The sequence below is a fragment of the Amia ocellicauda genome, chromosome 5 (assembly GCF_036373705.1).
Source record: "Amia ocellicauda isolate fAmiCal2 chromosome 5, fAmiCal2.hap1, whole genome shotgun sequence".
NCBI classification, from domain to species: Eukaryota; Metazoa; Chordata; class Actinopteri; order Amiiformes; family Amiidae; genus Amia; species Amia ocellicauda.
In genome coordinates this window covers 9,765,470-9,791,496 of record NC_089854.1, presented here as the reverse complement: position 1 = coordinate 9,791,496, position 26,027 = coordinate 9,765,470, and the positions used below count along the sequence as shown (strand labels likewise).

The 26,027-nt window shown below is 37.6% G+C and overlaps 2 protein-coding genes across 19 annotated transcripts in view; one reads left to right on the top strand and one right to left on the bottom strand.

Moving 5' to 3' along the window:
- The first annotated feature begins 1,528 nt into the window (after positions 1–1,528).
- LOC136749379 (zona pellucida sperm-binding protein 3) lies at positions 1,529–9,410 on the top strand. Of its 2 annotated transcripts, none has more exons than XM_066703620.1 (11): positions 1,529–1,637; positions 2,004–2,147; positions 2,623–2,831; positions 3,197–3,309; positions 4,155–4,258; positions 5,417–5,594; positions 5,841–5,961; positions 6,092–6,183; positions 6,519–6,619; positions 7,395–7,490; positions 9,232–9,410. In XM_066703620.1, exons 1-11 carry the CDS (start codon positions 1,565–1,567, stop codon positions 9,348–9,350), a joined length of 1,350 nt encoding a protein of 449 aa, XP_066559717.1. In that variant the 5' UTR covers positions 1,529–1,564; the 3' UTR covers positions 9,351–9,410. The 2 variants fall into 2 exon arrangements, with proteins under 2 accessions (XP_066559717.1, XP_066559716.1); XM_066703619.1 differs by having other exon boundaries at positions 1,531–1,637; positions 1,998–2,147.
- Positions 9,411–9,787: 377 nt separating this feature from the next.
- Positions 9,788–26,027, bottom strand: part of LOC136749381 (complement component receptor 1-like protein) — a 33,277-nt gene continuing 17,037 nt past the window's right edge. For 2 of the 17 annotated variants that reach the window (XM_066703621.1, XM_066703623.1), the window contains 6 exons: positions 21,384–21,434; positions 19,317–19,340; positions 19,167–19,208; positions 16,663–16,741; positions 14,808–14,885; positions 9,788–13,708 (listed from right to left, as the gene is read on the bottom strand). In XM_066703621.1, the coding sequence (XP_066559718.1) occupies positions 14,846–14,885; positions 16,663–16,741; positions 19,167–19,208; positions 19,317–19,340; positions 21,384–21,434 (236 nt within the window). In that variant the 3' untranslated portion in view covers positions 9,788–13,708; positions 14,808–14,845. Of the gene's footprint in view, positions 13,709–14,687; positions 14,758–14,807; positions 14,886–16,662; positions 16,742–19,166; positions 19,209–19,316; positions 19,341–21,383; positions 21,435–26,027 lie in introns of all 17 variants that reach the window. The other 15 variants (XM_066703628.1, XM_066703634.1, XM_066703636.1 and 12 more) reach the window with 12 other exon arrangements.

Genomic DNA, 26,027 nt, shown 5'->3' with positions numbered 1-26,027 from the left:
AGTACAGTTGGTCTATTTTAATTTGATAGGTGTCACATACTTGTTTTCCTTATAATGTCCATATTAAAAACTGAATATATATATATATATATTTTGTTCTCATAAATCTTAGTCTAAGAAGTTTAAAACAAGCTAAAAATGGGGGTGAGATAAAAGCCAAAAGAAACCAGAATAAAATGCATGGCATTATTTCTTGTTATTTTGTGATAATCAAAAGTTATTGAGCATATCAGGTGGGACATTGTCAGGTGGTGCAAACAGCACATTTTCAATTTAAACATCAATTTTCATTGCAACTGCAAAGTTAAGTCATAAACATAACTTGAACACCATAAAATACATACATAAGTATCCGTCTCTAAGACACGTAATCAAAACCCCATAAAATAAATAAATAAATAAATAAATAGGGAATAAAGGGGGGATGTATTTTGTCTTATGTGTTTTAGACACGACAATGATTCATATGTACTTTGTTTTCAGTGGTGAGAAATACATTAAAAGTATATTTTTATAATGAATATACGTTTCGCCACCTGACATTTCTGAAATCTAATAATAATAAATGCCATCTTAAAAGCTATAAAACAAACAAGAATACACATAATACATTATTGTGAACATGAGAATGCATTACATCCATTTTGCTGTGCTTTTTTTCATTTTGAAAACTTTATTTGTCATTGACACAAATTTAAATAATATTGGAAATAGATCCATTGCGCAGGCCTCCTGCGTCACAGCACACGAACACGGCTTTTTAAAGACGGTGTTGTCCGTGTGTATGTGTAATGTACAGTGTGTACATAGTATGAACAGTTGTGTATTTTGTTACGCGTTTATGAAGGTCTGGGTTATTTGTAGTGATTATGTTTGTTGGTGGTTTGCTAGCTTGTGTGTGTTTTTGTCACGGTAACTGGTTTTAACTCACGGTTTAATCGTGCTTCTGTTGATATAAATTGCCCAAAAATATATGATGATAATAATAATCATACTTTGTAGAAATCTTCCCTAGATAACCTGCTTGAAAAGCCAGTGACAAGTAGTGTCATTTGCGTGTTTAATAAGCTTTCCTAACCGTTTAACCAGTTTCTATTACAATCTGTTAAGAGTAACCACTCCGTCACACAATCATATACAGGGTTATTATATTCACATAAAGAGTATACATTATTATTATTATTATCATCATTATCATTTGGTGGGTTTTCTTTTTGCCAAATAAATACACAATTACATCCATCAAACGCTGACGAATATCACGCGATCATCTATTCATCCATCAGCAAAGAACAGCCAATGAAGCAACACAATAATAATGAAAAGAAACAGCAGAAAGTAGAACAAATGAAGTCAAGTTTGTTGAGGGGGCTCTTAGCTATTTTAAATAAAATGAAAAGCCTGTTATCTTCAAAAGGAAATACAGGGCCCATGCTGGTTGATAAAGCAAGCCTGCCAACTTCAATCAATTACACAATCAGGGTGACAATGTAATTCAATTGGTTTCAAAGTATGTATTTACTTACTCGCGGTACGGGAGGCGCTTTGTTACTTTTTGTGTGTCATGCCTCAAGCGCCCGGCATTGCGCTGCTGTCTGCGCTGCTGTCTGCGCTGCTGTCCTGCGCTGTGGACGCAGGTGAGTTTCCACATTGTATCACAGCGTAACATGGCGTGTTTATTAGAGTATTATGACTCGAGTTTTTGTTTTCCATCACCCATACGATGGTTTTCAGTGTTTTGGTTTTGTTTCACTGCAAATTAGGGTTAAAATGATACAAATAAAAAGCCACGTATTTGAAGCGCATTTGTCCAAGGTTCTGCAGCCTTCCGCCGATCCCATTGGTGCAGCATCTCTGATCTGCGCAGGGCTGCGAACATCTGCGCTACACAAACGCAACCCAGATGTCCAGGCTGCATTTCTAATTCAAACGATACCTGTTGAAAACTGACCCTGTTCCGGCCCTGTGGATCTTACCCGAGTGTACGTGTCGCCGAGGTGCAGGCATGGGCGCGGTGTGTGTGTATCTGGGCCAGTTCAAGAAGGAGGGAGCCCGGTGGAGCGACGGCGGCCTGTGCTGCAGCTGCGCAGCCCGCGGAACCGTCACCTGCGACCTGCCTGCCCCGGCCTGCGTGGACTCGCTCAACCGTGGGTACCGTCCGCAGACGCATTTCCATCTTGCTTTGTCGTTTTCCGTACAGACCCAAGAGCATGCAAAGTCAACTTGCACATCGTATTTACACAATACAGTGCATTTCACGGACATCTTGCGCCAGCAGGTTTTAGTTGACTTGGATGCTGGACCCTGGTGTGCATAACTTATTTTTATGCGTTTAGTTACCACTGACGAATAGATTCGCCTAGTATTTATTTTTGCATGCTAGCTTACACTTTTGAAAGTGAGTGAACAGACTTTAACATGAAAAACTCTCCAAGATGAACCCTGACTCTTGCTCTTAAGAAGATTCCCAGGTCGCTACTCAGTGATGACTTAAAGCTTACATGATTGTGGGTGTCCAGAGTAGGGTTCAGTAGGGTTGAGTAGACCCCATGGCCCCCAGGATCGGGGGTCTCCAGGACAGTGTTCCAGGCCCCTGCTCTAACCGGTTCACTGTCTTCCCAGATCGTGGCCCCGCCTCTGGGAGAGTGGTGCAACTTGACTGCCTTGAGTCTGCTGTGGAGATTAGGCTGAAACATGACCCCTTCCAGTCCGGCCACCAGGTTGAGCCGGGGGACGTGAGGCTGGGCTCGGGGGGCTGCGGCTTCACTGCAGATGAGGAAGAGTGGATCGTGTTCAGCTACCCACTGGAGGCTTGTAACAGCGTAACTCGGGTAGGGCCAAGACAGGACTGCCAGGAGTGTGCTGTGGCCTATATTTCTATATCCCCCACCACCACAACCATAACCACCCCAGCCACCCCCCAGTCTTAATCCCTTAATTCAAAACATGCTGATGTTTTCACCTTTTGACTTGTACCTGCTTTAATTGTCCATCCTCTTCCTAGCACGCCTACCTCATGAAACTGTTATTCACATTAAAATATTGAATTGATGCTTTAAAAACACTAGGTGGCACTCTTTCCATGTTATTTGCTGAGGTGGTTGGTCTTAATAACTGCTGTGGACTGTAATCTAATTGCTCTTTGGCTAGCTTGTTTTTGTTTTTCATCCTTATGTTAGCATTCCTTCCCTGACAGATGACAAGTGATGAGCTGATCTACTCCAATACTCTGTTCTACCGCTCCACCAGCACCGATGTCATTGTGCGAACTAACCCGTTCAGCATTCCTGTGCGGTGTGTTTACCCCAGGTGTGCATTCATCAGTGGGACGGTTTGGACAATCGACACCTTTCATTTGATAGAATATGGTTCTGAAAATATTTGTCAAATTATTGTATAAATCAACAGATAAATCATGCATGATAGATTTGCTTCTCAAAATGCATGGCCAAGTATTCTCTTCGGCCCATGTAGGGATTTCTCAGAATGATAATAATAAATCAGCCTCGTAAATGGATGTTTGGTCATTTTAAATCAGGCATGAAATCACATTAACCCACATTTTCAAATGCATCTTGACATTCTTTAAAACGGCGTCTGTAAATAAGCTGTTTTGTATTCAATTCTCTGTTGAGTATTTCTTGCACACACTGCTTTTTCAGGCCTGCTGAGTTCCTTCTTGTAAACTGAAGCACTGGGGCTGGGAATATGTTTGGAAAAGGATGCACTGTATGGTGTCAATGATTTTCAACATCACAGCTTGAGCAGCAGTGCATACCTGCAGAACCCACCCTGCCTGAATGAATACGAAGTCGTGGAATTGAATTGAACTGTATCCAGCAACATCCCCTAAATATCGGAACCCTGCTGTACCAAAGCATGAATATCTGTAATTTGAAATAAAATAACTGTTCTTGGTTTGAAAGGTATATTTCTCTTCTAGTGTGACAGGGCAGAGACTTAATTTTTTTTCTTCTTTTTCTCCAATACATTTATTTAGAGATTTGAGGTGGCCAGGTATGCAATTCTAAATCCTGTTTTGTTATGGATGCATTGTTTTGTTTTTGAACTAATCAAATTCAATTTTGATTCCTAAAATGGGTTGTGATTATATTAACATAGAGAGCACCATCTCTTATTTCTTTTGCCCACAGGAGGCTGAATGTGTCCAGCACAGAGCTGAAGCCAGCCTGGTCTCCCTATGCCTCCAGACAGAGCTCACAGGGAGACCTGACCTTCACTCTGCGCCTCATGGCCGGTCAGTCGGTTGTACTGCTCAAAAGCCTTGTGTTGTGTTTTTATGTCCCATCTCTCTGTTCTTAAATGAACCGTGAACTAACTGAATGCTTTCAACTATTTAACAGCTGACATTAATTAAAGTTACCATCGGGCCATTTAAGTTAATTTATGTGTTCAATCGCATCATAATTTAGAGCTTAACTGGAAGGAAAGCTGGAGCACCACTGGGTTACTGCAGGATCAAGGTTGAGAACCACTGTCCTGAATACTTTAAATAAAGGGATGGAAAATGTATCCAGTGCATTTATATAACCCTTTGCATCCCAAAGGATCCCAAAGTGGCAGATTGAGGAATGACTCTTGAGAATTATAGATGAGACAATTGTAGGTATGTTAGATTTGAGTGGCTGAATTATGCAAATATACATGAGCCAATCTGTATGTTTAAGCCTGAGATAAGTACAAATTGGAAATCAATAGTAAAACATGATCTTGTTTAGTGGGGCTTAGTAGAGATTAAAGCAGTGTGGACTGAATCTATGTGCAGTCCTTTCATATTACAATGAGCAGACTTGCAGGAGATAATCTGTGCTACAAACCCAAGCACAATATGGAGTAGCCACAAATAGAGCAGTGTACAAGAGCGTGGCTTTGTGCAGTGTGCGTGACCTGACACACTTTCACAACAGAGCTGATATTTTTACCCTGGGTGCAGGATACAAAAATCTGTTACACAATGGATTGCTAAATTAATTACGACATGGCTCAGGCTAAGCATTTATTGTGCACCATAATGTTGGTATCATTTTTGATACTTGTATTTTGTTTACATTTATCCCAAAATAATATATTGTGGATTGATAGTAAACGTTTATTTGGCACACTCAACTTTTACATTTCAAGCTACCTGAAAAGAACAGTGCTGTGTCCATTTAAAACGCATAATATCCATTTAATAAATTAGCATAAGATAACTTCCCAAAAAATAACAATCCTCAAGTGTCGTGCACTCTTCACATCCTCTACTACCCACTCAGTTGTGATAGAATGTACCAGTATGAAAAAATAAAATCACAACTTTTAGTGGTTATGAACTGTAACCTCTGTGACATTTTTCAAAGCATATCGCTCCGCCTCTCATTTGGTTTTTGCAAACTGTTCTATTTTGTGTGTGAAGAGGACTGGAGAGAGGAGCGGACTTCAAACCAGTATCTCCTGAGCGAGGAGCTTCGCTTGGAGGCATCCGTGCACAATCTGACTCCAATGGGACTGCGGCTCTTTGTGGATGAGTGCGTCGCCACACCTACAGCAGACCGGGACGGTTCCATTCGGTACCCTTTCATTGACAGTTATGGGTGAGACAAGCTACATCAATCTATCAGTCTAGACTAGCTTTCGTATCGTATCTTGCCTGAAATGTTCATTTTTGAAGGCCTGGTTGTCATCTAGTTAAACATGTCAAAGCATTGTTCAAGGGGTTCCATTTTCATTTTGTATGGTGTTGAAAAATCTTTTTCTTTCGGTTTCTTAACCTTCAAAATGGTGATCTGTCTTGTTTTGTTTTTTTGTACACTTGTTAATAATGAAAGTCTAACTTGCAGGTGCTTTGTAGATGGTAAAATGAAGGGTTCCCTTTCGGATTTTGGAATCCCACGCACCAATGACAGAACCCTTCGTATTTTACTGGATGCCTTCCAGTTCCAGAACATAGACACCAGTACGGTAAATACCCTTCCTATTGCACACTAGGTAGTCAAACGTGAGTTGGATCCTGAATATTATTGTTCTAAATGGTTCAGTACATTTACTGATGATCAGTAGAGTTTAATCAATGTTTGTTTCTCTTCCATAGATCTTTATAAACTGTATTTTGAAGGCAGCCCCAGTAGATAGCACTCCAAGTGCTACTAACAAAGCATGCAGTTATGATCAGTATACCTCCAGGTAAGAAGGATGTGCTGCCGATTTGTTGTATTTTACTCATACCATCCTGTGCCACAATGGACAAAGGAACAACTGTGCAGTAAAGGAAAACTGATTACTCTGCCTTTTGATTTGGGGGCCCCAGGATCTCCTGAAATCCAAAGGGAGATTTGGACAGAACTAAAGAAGAGGTTGTCTTCATCATGGAAGCCAAAACAAAAGCTAAAGCTAAAAACTCTCCAACTATTGCTTAACCACTTTTTCTTCTATCCCTATATAATCCTTTTGTAATTGAGGGTAACTTTTGCACTGGTCAAAGCTTGTAGAAATAAAATCTCACTGGTTTCTCTTATCAGCTGGCTCTCGGTGGATGGGAGTGATGAAGTGTGCGACTGCTGTGACTCCAAATGTCAGGACAGGAAGAGACGTCGTGCCACAGGCCGTGCTCCAATCAGAGGTCAGCACTCTGCCATTAAAACAAAGTGTTCATTGGGTGTAAAGGGATCCTGACCACCCTAATTTTCCAACATTGAGTGTTAAATACTAAGTGTCATTTATAGTCTCAAAATGCCTTGTAAGGAAATGGAAAAGCAGAAGTCATGACTGTTCTGTAGAGCTGCTCCACCCAAGCTTTCCGGGCCTCGTCTGTGACTTCAGTAGGTAGCACAACCAAGCAAGCATGCATAAGCGCCCTTTAATAAAAACTTTCAGTACCTGTATGCTTTTCTTATTGTAAACTATAGAAAATGTATTCAGGAGACATTAAATACTTACTTTTTTGTTTAAATGATTTCAATTTTTCAATCTTGTAAATTGAATACTTAATGTTGTATTTTTATACATGATTAGTTATCGTACCTGCTGCACTCACTCAAATCTCTGGAAAGCAGTTCTCTTTCCATTTCTCATTCCTGAGAGAGAGCTCCAAAATGTGATTAAGCAAAAAAACTGTGCCGTAAGATAAAACAAACAAGGAAATGGATTGGGTTATGTTGGAAAGGCTGTTGCTTAAGCCACTTAAGCAAAACTATATCCCAGTTGTCTATTACTGAAGACTTTATTGACAACTGGCATAAAAAAAAAGTATTCAGAAAATGTGTCAAGTACCAGGGCTGTAAGTTCTGATTGAAGGTGTTTTACAGAACTAGGACCTGGATATCATACAGGGCTATTATGTTAAGAGTTCAGAACACCTGATTTAAATCATACTAATATTTTCTCTCTTCCTTCAGAATCTCAAAGCCTCCTGTTGGGTCCCATTTTTATAAAAGACGGACACCAGGCCACCAAATCACTTTGTAGTGGAATGAGGAAACGCCCAGGTCACAGTAAGGATTGTTATACAATTACTTCAACTGTCTTAATGTCGGACAAATGTTTTTATTCAGAATGTAATGAAATAATAAGCAAAGCACAAGCTCCTGTAATTGTAAGTATGGGCTCTACATGGGTTATAAAGGTCTCTTCTGCTTGTAATGACTTGCTGAGGAAACCATGTATCTACAGCCCCACAGAAGAGACCACTCTTTTGGCATGGCAGGTGTGCATGTACAGAGGCTCTCAAAAGTATTCAACCCCCCTTGGACTTTTCCACATTTCATTGTGTTACATGAAATCAGAATGGATTTAATCAGTTTTTGCCACTGATCAACACAGAAAATGCCCATAATGTCAAAGTGAAAAATATAATCTGCAAGTTGTTCTAAATAATTTACAAATACAAAATAGAAAATACTTGTAATCACCCCCTTTGCTAGGACACCTGATTGAGTTGTGGTGAAACCAAATGTCTTTAGAAGTCATCATTAGCTGAATGGAGTCCAGCTCTGTGCAATTAAGGTGTGTCACATGATTTTAACCTGTCTCTGGGAGGTCCCACAGTTGGTTACTACAATTCCTAACAAAAACTACATCATGAAGACAAAAGAACATTCAGTGCAAATCTGGAATAATGTTCTTCCACCAATCGGGTAGGATACGTGAATATTTCCAAGGCACTGAATATCCCCCTGAGCACAGTCAAGTCCATTATTAAGAAATGGAGAGAATATGGCACAAAAAACTTGCATCAAATCTTGGCTAGAGTTTTCCAGAAGGCATGTGGGAGACTCCGAGACAAAGAGTAGGAAGATTCTATGGTCTCATGAGACCAAAATAGAGCTTTTTGGCCTCAATGCAAAGTGCTATGTTTGGCGCAAGCCTAACACCGCACATCATCCTGAGAACACCATCCTTACCATGAAGCATGGTGGTGGCAGCATCATGCTATTGGGATGCTTCTCTGCGACAGGGCCTGGAAACCTTGTCAAGATAGAGGGCAAAATGGATGCAGTAAAGTACAGAAAAATCCTAGAAGAAAACCTACTGAAGTCTGCAAGAGCCCTGGGACTTGGGAGAAGATTCATCTTCCAGCAGGACAATGATCCAAGCCACAAGCCACACTGGAGTGGCTTGAAAAAAAAAAAAAAAAAGGCAATGTCCTGGATTGGCTCAGTCAAAGACTGTTGATCCAATTGAGAATATGTGGAATGAGTTGAAATTTGCTGTTCACCAAAGGTCCCCATCCAATTTGATGGAACTTGATCAATTTTGCAAAGAATGGGCAAAAATTGCTGTGTCCAGCTGGTAGAGACTTCTATACATAGACTCATGGCTGTAATTGCTGCCAAAGGTGCCTCTACCAAATATTGACTGGAGGGGGTGATTACTTATTCATTAAATTATTTTCTGATTTGTATTTGAAGTTAAATTTAGAACAATTTGAAGATCATATTTTTCACTTTAACATTATGGATATTTTCTGTGTTGTTCAGTGGCAAAAACTCCCGATTTTAAATCCATTCTGATTTCACGTAAATGTGGAAAAGTCCAAGTGGGTGAATACTTTTGAGAGCCACTGTACACAAAACATGCATTAACAACAGTTTTGTGATTTCTGTTAATTTCTGCAGGGGTCTCTCCTGTATTTCATTCCAGTGTCACAAAACATTAATAAGCCTACCTCCTTTGCCAAGCATTACTCCCTACATCCTCCATTAACACAATTTAATATTGTTCTTATTTATTCAGAAAGGAAGGACCAACCCATGACGTCCACTACTTGGCTAATCCTTGCGTTTACCACTGGTCCTGGAATCGCTCTTATTTTAATTTGTGGCATATTGCTGTTCCATGGGAAAAGAAGCTGAGTGAATGTTAAAACCACTTCATTTTTTGTATTGATCAGATCTATAAAATGCACATCTTGAGCATTGAAATAATGCCTAATTATTTATTTTTCCTTTGGGTAATCAGTGCTATTATCTGTATGGGTTATTTGTATTCTCAGATTTCTCTTCTAGTGGGATTTAGACTACTGTGGTGGCTTAAAACCAATGCACCTGCATCTAGATAAACTATGAGAAGGCTGCTCTTATTTGAACAAAGAAAATCAACTTATCTCACCTGTAACAGAAGAGATGTACATTTAAAGTAGAACAATACCAAACAAGGTGGTCTGGGGTGTATGAGATTGTCAAAGTCTGGCTCAGGGGAGCATGAAGTTATAAAAGGTTGAACACCAATATAGAGGTTATAGTTTTGGTTGTTTGGGTCAATTACACAGGTTTAAAAAAAACAAAACAAAAAAAAACCATTTTCTTTTATTTAAGCATAAAAATAAGTTTTAACTGAGTTTTATTTTTTACAATCAGTGAAAAACTAAACATACATTATCCCCAGAAACAAACAATTCAGGCCTTTTAAATATAGGACAGGAGGCTTACAGACACATCTGTGGTATAACTGGGAATGAACAATCCACTCCAATACCAGTTGAAAGGTTCTATAAAAGACAGGGACATCAAACTTGTACTTGGGTCATGAATCTTTAGCTTTCAAGACAGTCGACAATCACTCGAACAAAGTAATACTTTTAGGTCTCTTTCACAGCTCTCACAATAGAAATACATTAAAATATTAACATTTCCAATAAATTACATTAACAATTTAGTTTTATTTTATTTTACTGCTGATGCATTAAGATATAGCTGTGATAAATATTGGAAAAACTGACAATTGTAGAAGTGGATTTTAAGGATATGGCCAGATTTTTTTTTCTGTAAGAATTACAGGACTGTCAAGTTATTTTATTACAGCATTCATATAGTATCCAAAACTTAAAAATTCTAGCACTACATAAATGTATTTACCCACCCTTCAGGTTAGGAGCAAAACAAAAAAAAAGTTAATGATGGATGTTTTGAAGCTTTTAACACATGATATTCACATCTTTACATGCAATAAGTCTTTTCCCCATTTGAACAATAGAAGGTAATTACAGGTACTTAATTTAAGGCTCTAAGATGATAAATGAAACCATACATATACAGTTGGTTTTACTCTTCAAGGTTTTAACAGGTATTGCTCACAAAGTAATTATGTGAGCTGAGAGACGGGAGAGAGGAGCTGAACCAGTCACACACCGATGTAGCGTCTCCCATGCACAAATGCAATTAAGACCTGAATGTGTTGAATCATACATCTCAATTGGAAAACAAGTCAAATAGTCAAACATATACAAGATATTCTAGTATTATACTATAGTACTATTCACACCGTGAGATTTCAAATGTCTCTAAATTACTGTACTGACTATCCAAATCTAATATGTATACATTTCAAAAGTATTCCATAATCCTTCTCATAGTAAGTTGCTGATCAAAAACACTAGACATGGACTAGCAGGTTTTCTATCTTGGAGAAAAGGAGGTTATCCAGCTGTCTAAGCATGAGCCACAGGCAAAACCTATTTTCTAGGCCCCTCTTTGTGTAAGGCAACAGTGGTATGAGAAATAACAAGTTTTAGTGAAATTAATTCATTTTTTTTATGTCCACAGGAGAGAGGGGGGGGAAACAAAGTACAAATCTTTTAAATCTTTCAGCCTCAATAAAAATATGCTCTTTAGTGTTTGCTCATTATTTGTGGTTTGCTATTTTGACAAGTGGAATTTGCATGATACAATGCACAATACAAACAAGACAATTTTTAAAGTTTTAAATTACAATCAAAAAAGAAAATAAGGAAAAAATAGTGCAATTTTTCTGAAATAAAATGGGATTCATTTGGGACAGAATCTGCAACAAAGACTTTAAAGTGGCGTTTCTTAAATGCTTGAATGTGCGGATTACTGGCAGGAAAGACGATGGCAATGCAGTCAAATCACACCCCTCCAGACATGACTTAAGTTAAGTTATAATAGTGGTGTTAAAACATACAAGACAATCTTTAAAGTGATCACAGAAGTTAATCAGGGGCTCAAAACGACGATGTGGGACGATGTTGGGTTTTCACACTAACAATATGAACAAAATTAAACTTGTCAACCTACAGTGGTTTCAATGATTTTTAGACAGCATGTACAGCATTAATACATGGTAAAATCATAATTAATAGAATGGTACAAAAATACATTTTAAAACAAAATGACTTCTAAACGATGTATATAGTATTCACAATATGCCTCGAATTTGTACACCTAGTTACTGAACCAGTGCGCGCACACATATATATATATATATATATATATATATATATATATATATATATACACATACATATACATATACACACACACATTATTATTATTACTTTTATTATTATTTCTTACACTTACACCACAGCACTGATGTAAAGATTTGTTTAGAATGTACTGCAACAATATGTAGGGCCCTACGTTAATCATAACCTATTTTTATACACTTACTCATTCGCTAACCTGCAGGTGTCTACACAGTCAATCCAGTTCAACTAAAGCAAGTAATACAGCACAAATTAACACATTAAGCTCTGACTAATGAGAAAAACAAAACCATGATGATTATTTGTGGACATTCAATAAATTGACGCCTTTACAGGAGGACTGAGACTGTGGCCCCTGCAGAGGTGATGCAATAAAGCAGGTTTTTTTTTATACTGGGTATCACATTAATTGGTATATAGCTATTAAACAAGAAAAGCATTTTTAAGGCAATTTACACACATTTTAAAATTATACATTTGGCTAGTTCAATGGAAAATAAGATTACACTATCAGTTACTCACATAATACTACAATTTACTGGTAAAAATAAATAGTACTGCTCCCAAGAACTTCTCTCATCCTGATAAACTAGGAACTATATAATAGATTTTCTTGTAATAAACAGTCCCCCGATTGAAGCTATTAGCTGATTAAGTGAACGTTTTCACATATTCCCTAAATATAAGCCCTAAATAGTGGAATGATCCTCCAGCCTACGCAAGAGGCTTCCAATCACAACTGAAGATCCACTTTTTTGAATCTGGTTTTGTAGTCCTCATAACCCCTAGTGCTACCAGTGTTGCACAGACAGGTTATGCACACTCTACTGTTATCTCTTGTCTTCCTGTCACAGACGAGCCCCCGCCCCAGAAGGGAGTCGAGCCACGCCAGCGGGAAACCACAGACAGCAGCACTACATGAGCACTTCTTGATCTTCACACTGATGATTTTCATTCCATCGCCTGGAGTTGAGGCAACCACGAGGCCTAAGCCTTAAACCATGGACCCCCAGAGATTTATTTTCTCCTATAAGTAGTTTATCCTATAGGAGCTTGTCGGTGGAACTGTACGGACAGTATTACCTTGATTTCTCTTTTTGAACGAATCACGAAGGTGAATGATAGGACTGATGGAGAAGGAATAGTTGGAATTAAAGCTTGCCTCTGAAAATAATGCGGACATGTTTATTTATGTGGAAAGTTTTCACTGAACAAAATGATGGTGTATACATTTTTTAAATACCAATATATTCTCTTCAAATTATATGGTTTTGCTTTAAGGCTTACATGCATTTTTTAAATTTATTTTCTGATGTGTGTGTATTCCTGATAAAAAATCGTTTATTTACATACATTAGCCGTATGCATTTTTCTGTAATTCGGCATGCGGACGCATGTACTCTTGTAGTAACAGAATGACTAATTAAGATTGTTAAAGTGATGCAATCGGATGGTTGACAGCAATTGCTCAATAGGCAACTTAATCAGCTTCTTGTGGCTGCACGACTGAAATTAAGCTTAAAAAAAAAAAAAAACATAAGGTATAAACAGGAAGATTTTTAGACATAAGCTGACATTTTGCTTGTACAATGCTGGGTTCTCAGTGGCAAGATAATTCTGTCTGTAGGTGTACGATAGATGCATAAGGCTAAATATTACATTGCAGTGGACTGATAATGTGACTCTTACAAGCAGAAAATTATACATTTTAATATATACTCAATAGGGAAACACAGAATCTACCTGCACAATTTGCCTAAGACACACCAAGATGGATCTCCACACCCCTCCCCTCCTGAGCTCAGATTACCAGCCCCGATTGAAGCATTAATATTAACAGCCCAGCAGACAGAATACAATATCTACATTCTCTTTCGCAGCGGAAGGGTCTGTGCACTTTTTATTTAATTTTTTTGCAGCCAAGGTCAGTCTCTCACGGAAGCGACATCAAATTAATAGACAGCGTCACACTCAACAGGATGGCTGCTGTAACAAAGAAAACACAAGAATAATATTTTAGACCATTTTCAAGCATGTACAAAGATCTAGCAGAATATGTTCAAGATCTAGGAAAGCAAAAGTGAGTTCCATTGGTCCAGACAGCAGTATTAGCCACCACCCTAAAATGTGCATGCAGGGTAATAAGTTGGATAGAGAAAAAGGGACTGTTAATATTTCAACTAGATATAAAATTAGTTTCTGGTTTTAATGTTCATGCACTACAGTATAAGCAGCTGGTTTGTGGATCAGTGCAGTATTAAGACTGCGACTCTTCCAGAACCAGGGTTAGAGATCTCCCCATCAAACAAAACAGAAATCAAACACTTTACCCACAACAAACTGGCCTGAGTGGTATATATAAGCCTTGTACACACACTTGCAACAGGCCCTGCACAGTGCCAAACAAGCAGATACTGCAGGGTTTGACCATGCTTCATTTTGGAACCATCATCAACGAGCACTTTAATAGTCCTAGAGTCCTAATAGAGTCCAGACCAAAGGCTTTAAAGCAAAGGAAAGACACATCGACTGATTTTGGAGAGAGTACAATATCCTGGATTAATTTTATACATAATGCTTCAGAAGCGCATTGCAGGAAGACAATACATTTGCCTGATAAAAACTTAATTTAAATATCGTTCAGGCTAAATATTAATTTCTCTGAATGCAGGTGTTTACATTAGTCTTACAATTGTTTTAAATATTTTGAAGTATATCGTTTTGCCTTCAAGCATTTGGCCTGTATTAAACGGAGTAGAGATTTTAGGTTATAATTCCCCAGTGCACCAGTTTCTTCTGCCACTAATTCGTCCTCACAATGCCACGTTCATTTGGCTAATGTAGAAGGCAAACAGTCAGCCACAGTGCAATTAGAAACCCTGAAAAGCAAGAGTCTTAGAGAAAGAAAGACCGGTACACACTTCAATACAAGTAACACATTGGAAAAGAAAATGGATGTTCTAACCTACTAAATGCAGAAGCACAACGTTAATACCGTCAACCATGTTACAATGTTTCACAGAACGGAAGAACCACTGTGGAGAGAAAAGCATTGTTTAGACATGACAAATTAAATCAGAAGTACCTTGGAAAGCATTTCAAATTATTGTTTGTAACTCTTCCTTATAGGGCTTCTTGCGTTTTTTCCATTGTGTAGTACGAGCTATGTTGAAAATATTAAATGATAAAAAAAAAAAAAACTTGGTCAAATTTATAAACATGTATTTTAAACATGTACACAAATTATTTTATTGTTAATGTTATTAGTTATGATTATATGGAAATACAAATAGGCATTGTTATAACTTATGCAGTGGCTTCAGGCTTAATTTAGGTGCACATTGATGATATTGGCTGTTAGGCTAGTTAGCTGATAATCCTACAAGACAAATGCTTTCCAAAAAACATGTTAGGAGGACTTCAATTAACAGCTGTTACACCACATACCCTTCCTCCCTCCCATGAAAGACATACTGCAAACTCCCAAAGCGTGCCCTCCCAAGAACACTTAAAGCTTATAGGTATTTAGGAGAGTCAGAACTAAAGCCACAATAGATCAATGGCAACAATCCAAATTTTTCAACACTGCTACTTATATTTATATTTATTCACAAATATGTATATGGATAGCAAACATCCTTTTCCAAAAAATGCTTTAAAAGCTTGGGAGAGCAAAGCAACTGCACATAGAAGAAAACAAGATATAACCGCATGCTTTGGCATTAGGAAGACGACACTTTCTCTGGTATGTTCCCTGGTTTTACAATTAGATTTTTCAGAAACGAATCAGGATGAATCCTTATAAAATTATATATATACAAAAATTATAATCAAGATGCATACATATAATTCAAATATCAATTTTAGCCAATCCTCTTAAAATAATAGTTTTAAATGTTTCATTGACTTTAATACTGTAACATGCATATTGCAAATCAACTGCTTTGAGCAACCATTCTGCTATGTCAAATCATATAATCTCTTGTAACTCAACTCAAAGAAATACCAGAGAACTTGCTTTGGAAACAATGCATTAGAACACTTGACAAGAAAAACAAAAAGCAAACTAAAGGTATTACATCACCTGCAAAAAAATAACCTTTTAATATTATTTGAATCCCTTCACCTGTCAACATTAAGAGTCTTCTGGGCAATGTTTGTTTCATTCCCCAAGTATAATAACCATCTACAAATACAGCAAAATAAATAAAGGCATATTAGTAATCTTGGGCTACTCCTACAACTTTGGTGGACTAACAGTACCAATATCCAATTCATACCCATCCCCATTTCTTCAGACTATACCTAGGCCAGATTTCTCTTATGGCCAACGTAATCCACACTGTAAATGGGAAAAAAACAAAAACGCCTCAGATATTCAATCTGCCAGTGAGATTAGTCCACAAATCTAAATGGGAAACCTCAGCTTGTTCAATTTCAATTTAGCACACCCTCAGCTATACTTCCACCCTGCCACATCCAGGAAGCAGGAAAATGGCACATACCGAGATAAATCCCTTCCTTATTACTCCAGAATTGCTGCTTCAGGTTTACAAGGGACCAATGGGTTTTACATTAACTGTCTGGTTATCATTATCCCTATCATGACCTCCTACCACCACAGAGTGCTATAGTAGAATGTAGTCTGTGCTATTGGGCTGACTTGTTTCAGAACCCTGTTATTTCAAGGGAAATAGGTCACTACTAGAGCAAAAACTGGATATCCTGACATTAACATCTAGTCATTTGTATAATACAGAATACAAGTGAAGTTAAACAAAGCTCTGCAAGATAGGAACAAAACAATTGAAATCTAGCTTAAATCGGAAAAAAGAACAGTGTTAGAAAGCTCCAAAGCTTCTGCACAAAGAACACCATGCAGGTTGGCAGCTAGTACTACATAGCTTTGTTAGTGTTTAAAACCAAAAACCCCATCTCACCCTTCCTTTTTCTTCATGTTATGTAACACCACTGCCCCTATTCCTATTCCTATTAGTACAAGTGGAGTGATAACCGCTGCTACAAAGAAAAAGGAAAACATTTAATTTAATGCATTTTTCAAAAGTTAAAAAACTGAAGAATTCTGAAGATTTAAAATTCCAAAAGAACTCCAGACATGTGTGGGATTAGCTCACAGGGACAGAATGAAGGCAATATTCATGTACATACAAGAGGTCTGTTACTTAACAGTTACTTCTTTTGCACCTTGCAAAATTTTAAAATAATACATTTCAAAAAAGATGTTAGAAAATATTGTCACAGATCACAAACCCAGACCTGCCAACCCCAGACATTGCTTTCTTGAGTACCACATCAGCGGCATAAGCTAAAGTCACTTAAAACCTGTCAACCAAAAAACAATACATTATGCATGAACTTCGGATAACCACTCCTTTATTATTTTTCTTTTACATTAACCCGGTGTCCTGGTATCAGGATAGTGCACACTGATTATTCTCAATATAAAGTGCAAGTAAATTATTAATAAATTAAAACAGAACCTCTGTAACTACTGAAAACATAAGCAGATGTAGCTCATTGCTGTTTAGTTCAGCTCTCAATAAAAAAATACAAGATTTAATGAATAAATAAAGTGAACAGCAGCACAGTAAATGAATAATACCTAAAATAATAGTGCACTTTTTGTTCTAGCTAACCTTGCTACGTCGTGCATGACTGCAATAAGGCATTACGCATGTTAGTTTTGTTTCCAACCCTCAGACAGTGGGTGAAGATAAAAAAAAAAAAAGAATAATCTGAAAGTCTGAAGAAAAGTGCCAAATGTGCTAAAACCTAGGCCAGTGGTATGGGGGTTGCCAAGGCCCCCTCTACGTACACGGGCAAATCCCTGGTGGGGGTTCCAAGGGGGCATAACCCCATGGGGGCCAGGCATTTCTGGTTATTTCATGAGTGTATCTGCCACTAGAATTATATAAAATAAGCAGTGAACCTAATCAATTAATCAGCCCCAGAGCTTCATTCACAAGTAATTACGGTATGTTCGGTTTCCTAGGATTTTGCGCAGTGTTGTTTTGAGGAAGAGACAAAGCGGTTACTGTGCTGAGAACGAGTAATATGTGGAGACAATACATTGTTAAAACTGTAGGAATCTCTTGATTTCATTAAACACACCTGTTCAATCAACATCTCTCAGCTCTCTAATAACTTGTTTACAGTTAATATAAGTGTTTGCCATTTACTCGAATTATCACAATGGTTTTGAGTAGAGACGCTTCCGCTTCATGTGTCTCGACTTACGTGGCATCGACTCATGTCGCCGGTCTCGGAACCAATTAGGACATAACTTCGGGGGAGGACTGTGCATGAAATCCATTGCTGTGACTGTCCCTACAGCACTGCTCACTTACCGGTACACACACATACACGAGATATTCTCGGTTCTCATCAACCGCCACCTCACTCCCCAATTTCTTAAAATCAGCCAAATTTACTGCAAGTGATTAAGTGCTTCAAAATGCATAAACATTGAGATGCTTTATTTTTACATTTTTACGAATATACAATTCGGCCAAGACTGTTAGTGTTCGACTTGCATCCCATCACCCAATTTAAAAATAATTGACATAATTATTTAATAAAGCATTGACAATGCTACAGTGTCGATCTAGAATTCTATATCTATGGTTTTGACAGTGCTGTTCACAGCTTCATTGTGTAATGAAAATTGACATTCGCCTCCGCTAACAAGGTGGCCATAGTAGTTTTCATTCAGCTTAACACGTCCCTCTTGATTTCTGCACAATCTTTTGCCTCACAGCCAGAGCTCGCCTCCCGTAGCAGCGTCTCAGATAGTGCGCAGATTACTGTGGGTGGGGCTTAGTGGCGCCATACAGAAACACTCCAAAAAGGTGCGTCTGAATCTCTGCGCAGAGCTGCGTTTCTCAGCGCGACCCTTGTTTTGTAATGAATGTGCCTAAGCCAAATATCGAAAATAAATTCAATGTGTATTGCGTGTTGACATGAACAAACAAACATGATCAATGCACAATGAATGAAGACGAGATGGAGGAGAGGAGTGTGGGTGAAACTTCACAGCAAAGTGACCCCAGTGAATCTGTCCCGAATAAAGGTGCGTTGTTGATAGTGTGGACATGATTTGGTTTCAATTGACATTTGACACAGAAAAAGGGAAACGTAATTCAATGTCAGTTGTGTCCTATTACTTTTGCTTTACGAACAGTATAAAATGGCCATTAAAAAATACCGTCATACCGTCAGAAATGTGAAAAATACCGCAATACTGTATTTTGGCCATATCGCCCAGCCCTACAATGCATACCAACGTATTTTGATGTCCAAATGTGTACGTTTCCCAAAATGTGTACAGGGTGGCAGGTCTGCAAACTATCAGCAGATTTCTTTCTTTCACATGATGTGCAAAAACGTATCCAAGGTGTTACTATTAAGTTAAGAGTTGACTTACCAGCTATTACACCACCTGAGACATTACCATCAGGTGACCCATCTAAAAGAGATACAAATATAGATGTCATAAATTGGGGGGTGGGGTGTAAAAAACACAGATTAAGTAGACCGATGTAAGAACTTAAAACAGAATGTAGAATGTACTTACTGTGAGGAGTTTCATTAGTGCCACCTAAAAAAAAAAAAAAAAAAAAACATACAATTATACAATTAGCACCTAACAGCATGCATATATATTATATACACATATACACACACACACACACACACACACACACACACACACAGAAATAAAGTACAAATGAAATAATTGGAAGTGGTTAACAACCACCAGCAGACTTAGTCACACAGAAGTCAGGTCTTCAGCTCTGAACATAAAAATATTACCATTAAAAAAAACAGTGCTATAATGTTAGTAGATCATTCCTCTAGGATTTATATTCATGTTCATGTCACAATGGAGAAGGCTAAACAGGTATGTTATGAATATTGTTTTTCGTTTTTTTGTTATCCTTATATACAAGTTAAATATAATATATATATATATATATATATATATATATATATATATATATATATATATATATATGAAAATGCTGCAAAACATGTAATAACAAAATGTTAAAACAAAAATATACAAACAACCTATCTTAAGAGGAGATACCTAACCCATAAACAATGCTATAAGCAAGTTATGGTAAGTTGGGAGTCTTCAAAAGGTTTCAATTCACATTCTAGTTTATCAGTATTATTATTATTGTGATCATGAACATGAAAACATGAACACCAAAACTATTGCGTTTATGGAAAAGTTATATTACCTCTGGCATATTAGTGCTTTCATATAGTCTGGAGAATCAAATACAATATATATACAGATACAAATGAAGCAGAGCAAAAGTGGTGAACTGCTAAGTTGTATACGAGTGCAGGGTATTTCAACAGAAGATAAGCAGCACAGTGGCTAGCACACCCCCTTGGTGGGAGACAGAGCTTCAGAAACTGGATTAGTAAGGGATATTTTAATTTAGTTAATTTTCTATGCTGGCAAATTCTCAATTTAAAACAATTATAAACAATATACACATTAAATTCCAATTATTTTTAATTGAGTTAGAAGTGAAAGGTCAATAAAAGGTGCTGTTCCCAATATGTAGGATTTCAAAAGAAATGCAAATGCCCCCCTAAAAAAGCATTTAATAGAAACTAGATTCAACTGTTACAATTATCTGCATTTTCTAGTCACTGTACACTACAAAATTAACAAAATATTAGGAAGTAGAAGAGGAAATTTGCCAGTTACTAAATTTGTTTCACATTTGAGATTGGAACATTTAAAAGCTGAATGCTTTCGAGTGGAATGCCCTAAAACATGACCCATACTGTTAAATAGAGTAATAGAGTTCCTGTGTATCTGTCGCTCTCCTTTATGCAACATGATGGTCTGGACAACCTTCCATGCCAATAAAACATGGTTCATATCATTTACTAGGAGAGTCCTTTAAACCATTAACTAACTTCACTCATAAGAGTCTCAAATCAGTGTAATTGAGGCCATAAAACCTCCTTACATGACATTTGAATTACAAACTGGAATATATTTTATTGACATGAACATTTGCGTAACTAGTGACAAATGACATAATGGGCTTTTACTTTTTTATATATCTTTTCAAGGATGTAAATGTTGTCATCTCATATCTGATAATCATATTGGTTTGATATGATTGGGTACATTTTTGTAATTTGTTTTCACCCCATTTCTCTTCTCTTTGAAAAGCAAGGTCATCTTAAATTTAAGGACATCTTGCATTCAGGCCAATAAGTAATTATAAATGTAAATAATGACAAATTGGTAAAGAGTTACACAAACTGGGACTTTTTTTAGTTGAAAACCAGAGTAATTCCTTATGTACATGTTTATTTACAGTGTAGTTACACAACAGCATACATAATTACACATTACCTACAGTGTAATTATGCACAACTATACACCAAGTACATAAATAAATGATGTATGACTTCCTACCAAAAACAGCATTATCAAACTGTTAGAAATACATTTGCAATGGAGCATCAGAGCATTGCAGTATAAGCAGAATCTAAATATCAACGATGAAACTGACTGGAAAACACACAGACGCATTTCTGTTGTGTCAAATCACTCTTACGAAAGCAAAAGTGTGACAAGCCTTAAAATATGGTTTGAAGTTACCCTTCACAGGTGTCTCCTCAGTCCTGGTTCCTTGAGTTGTTGTAGTAAATCCTGTATAGCAGAAAGCCAGGAAAACTGTCACTGCTTGGGAGAAACACTATCCCAAATTGAATTCCCAAAAGAGGTACCCTGCCAACTTACAATTCTCCTACACACCATGTCATGGACATGTTCAGACAGGAAAAATATCAGCTTAGGATAACTGGGGGCACTGCTCGAGTGTGAGAATTAGGGTCAGAATAAGGTATAGCATCTTAACATACATGCTATGCGAGGTGTCTCAGTATTGGATTGCATTATTTTATGCATCTTCACATTTACCCTTAGGCTCAGTGAATGTGTTCTTTCTATGTGTTGAGAATCAGGTGATTGAGCCTCATAGCAGAGTCCCATGTCTGCATTCATCAAGAATATTTCAATGCTTGATAGAACTCATAACATGTATGCTTTTATATCTCCTTAACATGATTATAAAATTAAGAGATCTATCATGCATTCTCCACACTGCAATCTGCCACAACAGTTGGTCTACTTAAAACAGGTGTGGGGAACGTCCGGCCTCCAGGCCATATACGATCCCTGAGGCTGTTTGCTCTGGCCCTAGAGTCCATTTGAAAAAAAATATTTCTGTGACATACACTTAACACTAGAAGCGCCAAGCTTATGTAATAAACATCTCTACTGCGTTTTAACTGCATAAACATGAAAATAAATAAGACCCCATTCACACTTATTAGGCTGGCCCTGGGCCACCTCAAATTTAGTCCAGATTTTTCAGACACCCCGTTCACACGGTTTTAGGAGCCTAAGTGCATTCACATATGCGGGCGAAAAGGCAGCCTAAAAGAAATGCATGCCGGGAAGTAAACAAATCTGCTTGAACAAACCAGTGACGCAGGACATTAGGTAGGATTACAGGTGTATGCGATGTATTTATAATCACAACTTAATATTAATATCGATTGGCTATTGTTCGGTTCTATATTTTATTTGAAAGTAATCTTAACCATTTGCAGCCGAAGCTTTCTAAAATAATTAAACGTGCTGGTTCAATGGGGAATCTAATTCATATATTTCCCTTTACAAAAGTCTATCTTCGGTTCTGCAAGTTTAAAAGTGCTGTTATACAATCCACCCGAAAGCAAAGCACCTTTATTAGGACATCTGCATTAAATCACAAGAAATCGTGTGCATGGAAAGCAGCCTCTGTGACGCGTCTATAGTGATAATATCCTCATAGCAGCGCTGTGCACGTCCTGGGGTTTCTGTTTAACTTTATCTTCATCCACATTGTAACAGCGCTTTCATTTCTGCATCGTCCCAGTTGCCACCTCTAACACTGGCAGTTGTGATTGTACTGCTAAACTCAATATAATTGCATTTCGGATTGCATAGTAAACAGCTGGTCTAGTATTAAGATTCACTGATTTGAATGGAAACCTGCTTTGGTTAAATTTATATCGTTTAATTGCAAAATGCAGATAATAAAGTTACCTGGTCCCGTTCACAATTTCACAATGCAATTTCCACGTGTAAAATGCATGCCGTTAAATTCCAGACTTCAATTATACTTAGTACAAGAACAAACAATAGCAAGTTTACCAGCTATACACTTTAATCGACCGAGTAGTTTGAACTGTTTACATCATTATAACTCATTACTTAGCCTAGACTTTTATAATAAAGATGTGATCTAGCGAAATGTAACGGTACATTTAAGGCTATAGATCGATATGACATTCAAACAATACAGATACAATACTGTGTCCTGCAGCGGTGGAGCTGTGTCGGCGCCCGTGTTCATTCTGTGTTTATTCTGTTTATTCCGCGTCTTTCAGACATGCGTCTCTGGGGGCGGGGCTTGAGTTGCGTCACGTCACACGCTGACTCTTTTCACCCAGCCCAGGGCCGGCGCGTCACAGTTACCTTTGGGCCACATTAGGCCAGGTCGAAAAGTGGGACTAGTTTTGACCCGGCCCAGGTCCGGCCTAAATCTCAAGTGTGAACGGGGTCTAAGTTATAAGCCATTTACCTAGAATAGCCAAAATCGGGTTATTTTCAACAGTCATTAAAATACAGAATAACTCAAATATAACCCATAATCCTGCCTGCCCTTTACAATAGAGTCAGTCTGGCGCTCCAGTGGCGATCTCTATCTGTCTACAGTCTTTCATGTGCTTGATAAACACATGCATTGTACAGCATTACAGGCGTTTTCTTACAGCTGTAGTCAGATTGAGTGGATACAGTGATTACCAGCAAATAAACATGGTTTGGAAATGGAGATTGAAAAGAGCTCGTTATGGACATGCCGTGTATATGAACATGACTGATTCAGGGGCATCAGTGATACTGGGAATGACAGATCATTCGTGGGTTTGTGCCAGTGCTGTGAAAACATTGCAAATGCAATGCCAGGTCCACACGGCAGAGAGTGCTTTTACTCCACTGATCAATACGCGATCACTGCTGCACGTCATACAGCATTTATTGCGATGATATATATCCGTGGAGTAAAAGTGTTCACCTGCAGAGGGCTGTCCAAATGCAGTGTTAGGTATGAGCTCATGCAGGGAAAGCGCAGAAACATGTCCTGTGTGGACTGTCCCGAGCTGTCAGGTATGCAGGCTAAATATATAGTACATAGATTATTGAAATACACTGATTTTATTCACTGTAGCTTTGTATGTTGAAAACAAAGTTTACACAGTGTTGAAAATGTTTACTTTAGTGTACAGTTATGTTTTGATAAATGCAAGTGTTATTTTTGAACTATAAAATACTGCTTTTGAGCATTATTCCAATATTTACGTTTACACTTGTTTCTAGGACTGCAACAACTAATCGATGAAGTTGATTATTAAAAATCGTTGGCAAAGATTTTCATCATCAATCAGTTGGGTCTACCGAGGCGCAGCTACAAAAAAAAAAAAAAGACGGCGCCGGCTGCAGCTACACCCTTGGAAAACCGTGAGTCTTCTACAGTATGGGGCACTGTACACTGAACACTGCACAGAAGACCGCACTAAGTACACAGCCTTTCCGTTTCTTGAACTGGTATGTGTCAAACAAGCTGCTCGCAACCTCTGAAGTGCGGTGCATTAGACTCGGACTGTATAATCAAATTAGTGCCGTAAATATTGAATTCAAAATATAAATATATATCGTAAAGGAAAAAACAAATGGAAAACGTTTGAGTTTCGTTTTGAGTTTGCAACGGGGCTTTAATAATGAGCTTTTACATAATTTTTAAGAAATGTTAAACATATCGCACATAAACTACACCTCAGCATAAGACACAAAAACACATGTTTCAACGTTAAACTATTTCTTTAAAAATACTATTTTACTATTTAAATAATATTTTGATTTGAATGTGTTGTTGTTTAACTGTGCTTAACCACTTTGTAGAATTCTAGCTACATCAGACAGTTGGTATCTTTCCTGCCCAGCTCCTCCGCGATAACTTGCCATATATTGTCAGTCTATTTTTACTCTGTTGTAGTTATTCCTGGTTAGACACGCAGATGATGAGCTTTTCCACCAGTCCATGTCATCCTCTCCTGTTTCATTGTCCAATGTCATTTTTAACGCACAGAAAATCAGATCGGATCGAGCTCGTTTCACAGTCAGTGTACAAGGTGGGAAAGGGAATATGAACAAACTCTTGTGTTTCTGTTTTCACGCAAGTTGTGATCGTATGCATCATCCAGTGTGCATGTAAATTTAAATATTGTGCTACTATGCATACTCTTATCATCTCACATTTCAGGAAAAAAAAAAAATCTACCTCCACAGTCCAGTATTGGACTGCCGTCGAAGCTATTTGATATAGAAAAGCCTGTAAACACTGAATTTAATGTTTACTTTATTTTTCATTATTTATCAAAACAGTTTAGCACCTTTTAAACTAAAGAGCTTTGGATTTTTAGATCAATGTAAAAACACCTGTTCATTTATTTTAAAGAGAGCATTACACAAGATGAGGAATAACTCAAAACTTTAACACTTGCATTAAATGCTGGAATTTTTTTTATCCGATTAATCAAAGTAGTAAATCGACAGATTAACCGATTATCAAGATAGTCATTTGGAGCAGCCCTACTTGTTTCATTATCGTATTGTAGCCTATGCCGTTTTTGGGCTTTTTGCTTATTGTAGGCTATATAGTTATTTATGTTTTGACTGCAGTGTGTGCGTTTAGAAAAAAGTGATTTGTTCTTGCATTAGAATGAAAGTTTAATCTGTATTGTTTTGACGTAGGTGTATTAATTAAGGTTTTGGCCCGTGAATACATTTGTGAACATTCAAATGGCCCTTGATAGGAAAAAGGTTACCCACCCCTGACTTAAAACATCTGTAAAGTGAGTTCTATAAAAATAGGATATGATTATCCTAATTGGATAGATTTTAAAACACTGGTACCTGAAAGTTGGATTTTTTTGCATACTTTTATTAAACCATTTTGGCCAGTGTTTTTTGGTCCTGAGCCTCAATTAGTATATTCTAAAAATACCATCAATTTTCAACTGAATCTGTATCCACTGTGCTCCAGTCTACCTCTTCTAAGTGCCGCCTCATACCTTCAAGGTTTGCTTTTCTAAAATTGTAGACCATTGTTTTAGACTTGATCCTTGTTTTTTG

What these genes read in the sequence shown, in the direction of transcription:
- LOC136749379 (XM_066703619.1), top strand. Translation starts at nt 1,565, where the DNA reads ATGCCTCAAGCGCCCGGCATTGCGCTGCTGTCTGCGCTGCTGTCTGCG. An exon ending in GTCCTGCGCTGTGGACGCAG is followed by an intron (nt 1,638 to 1,997) that starts GTGAGTTTCCAC and finishes CGTGTCGCCGAG; the next exon opens with GTGCAGGCATGGGCGCGGTG. An exon ending in AGGCCGTGCTCCAATCAGAG is followed by an intron (nt 6,620 to 7,394) that starts GTCAGCACTCTG and finishes CTCTTCCTTCAG; the next exon opens with AATCTCAAAGCCTCCTGTTG.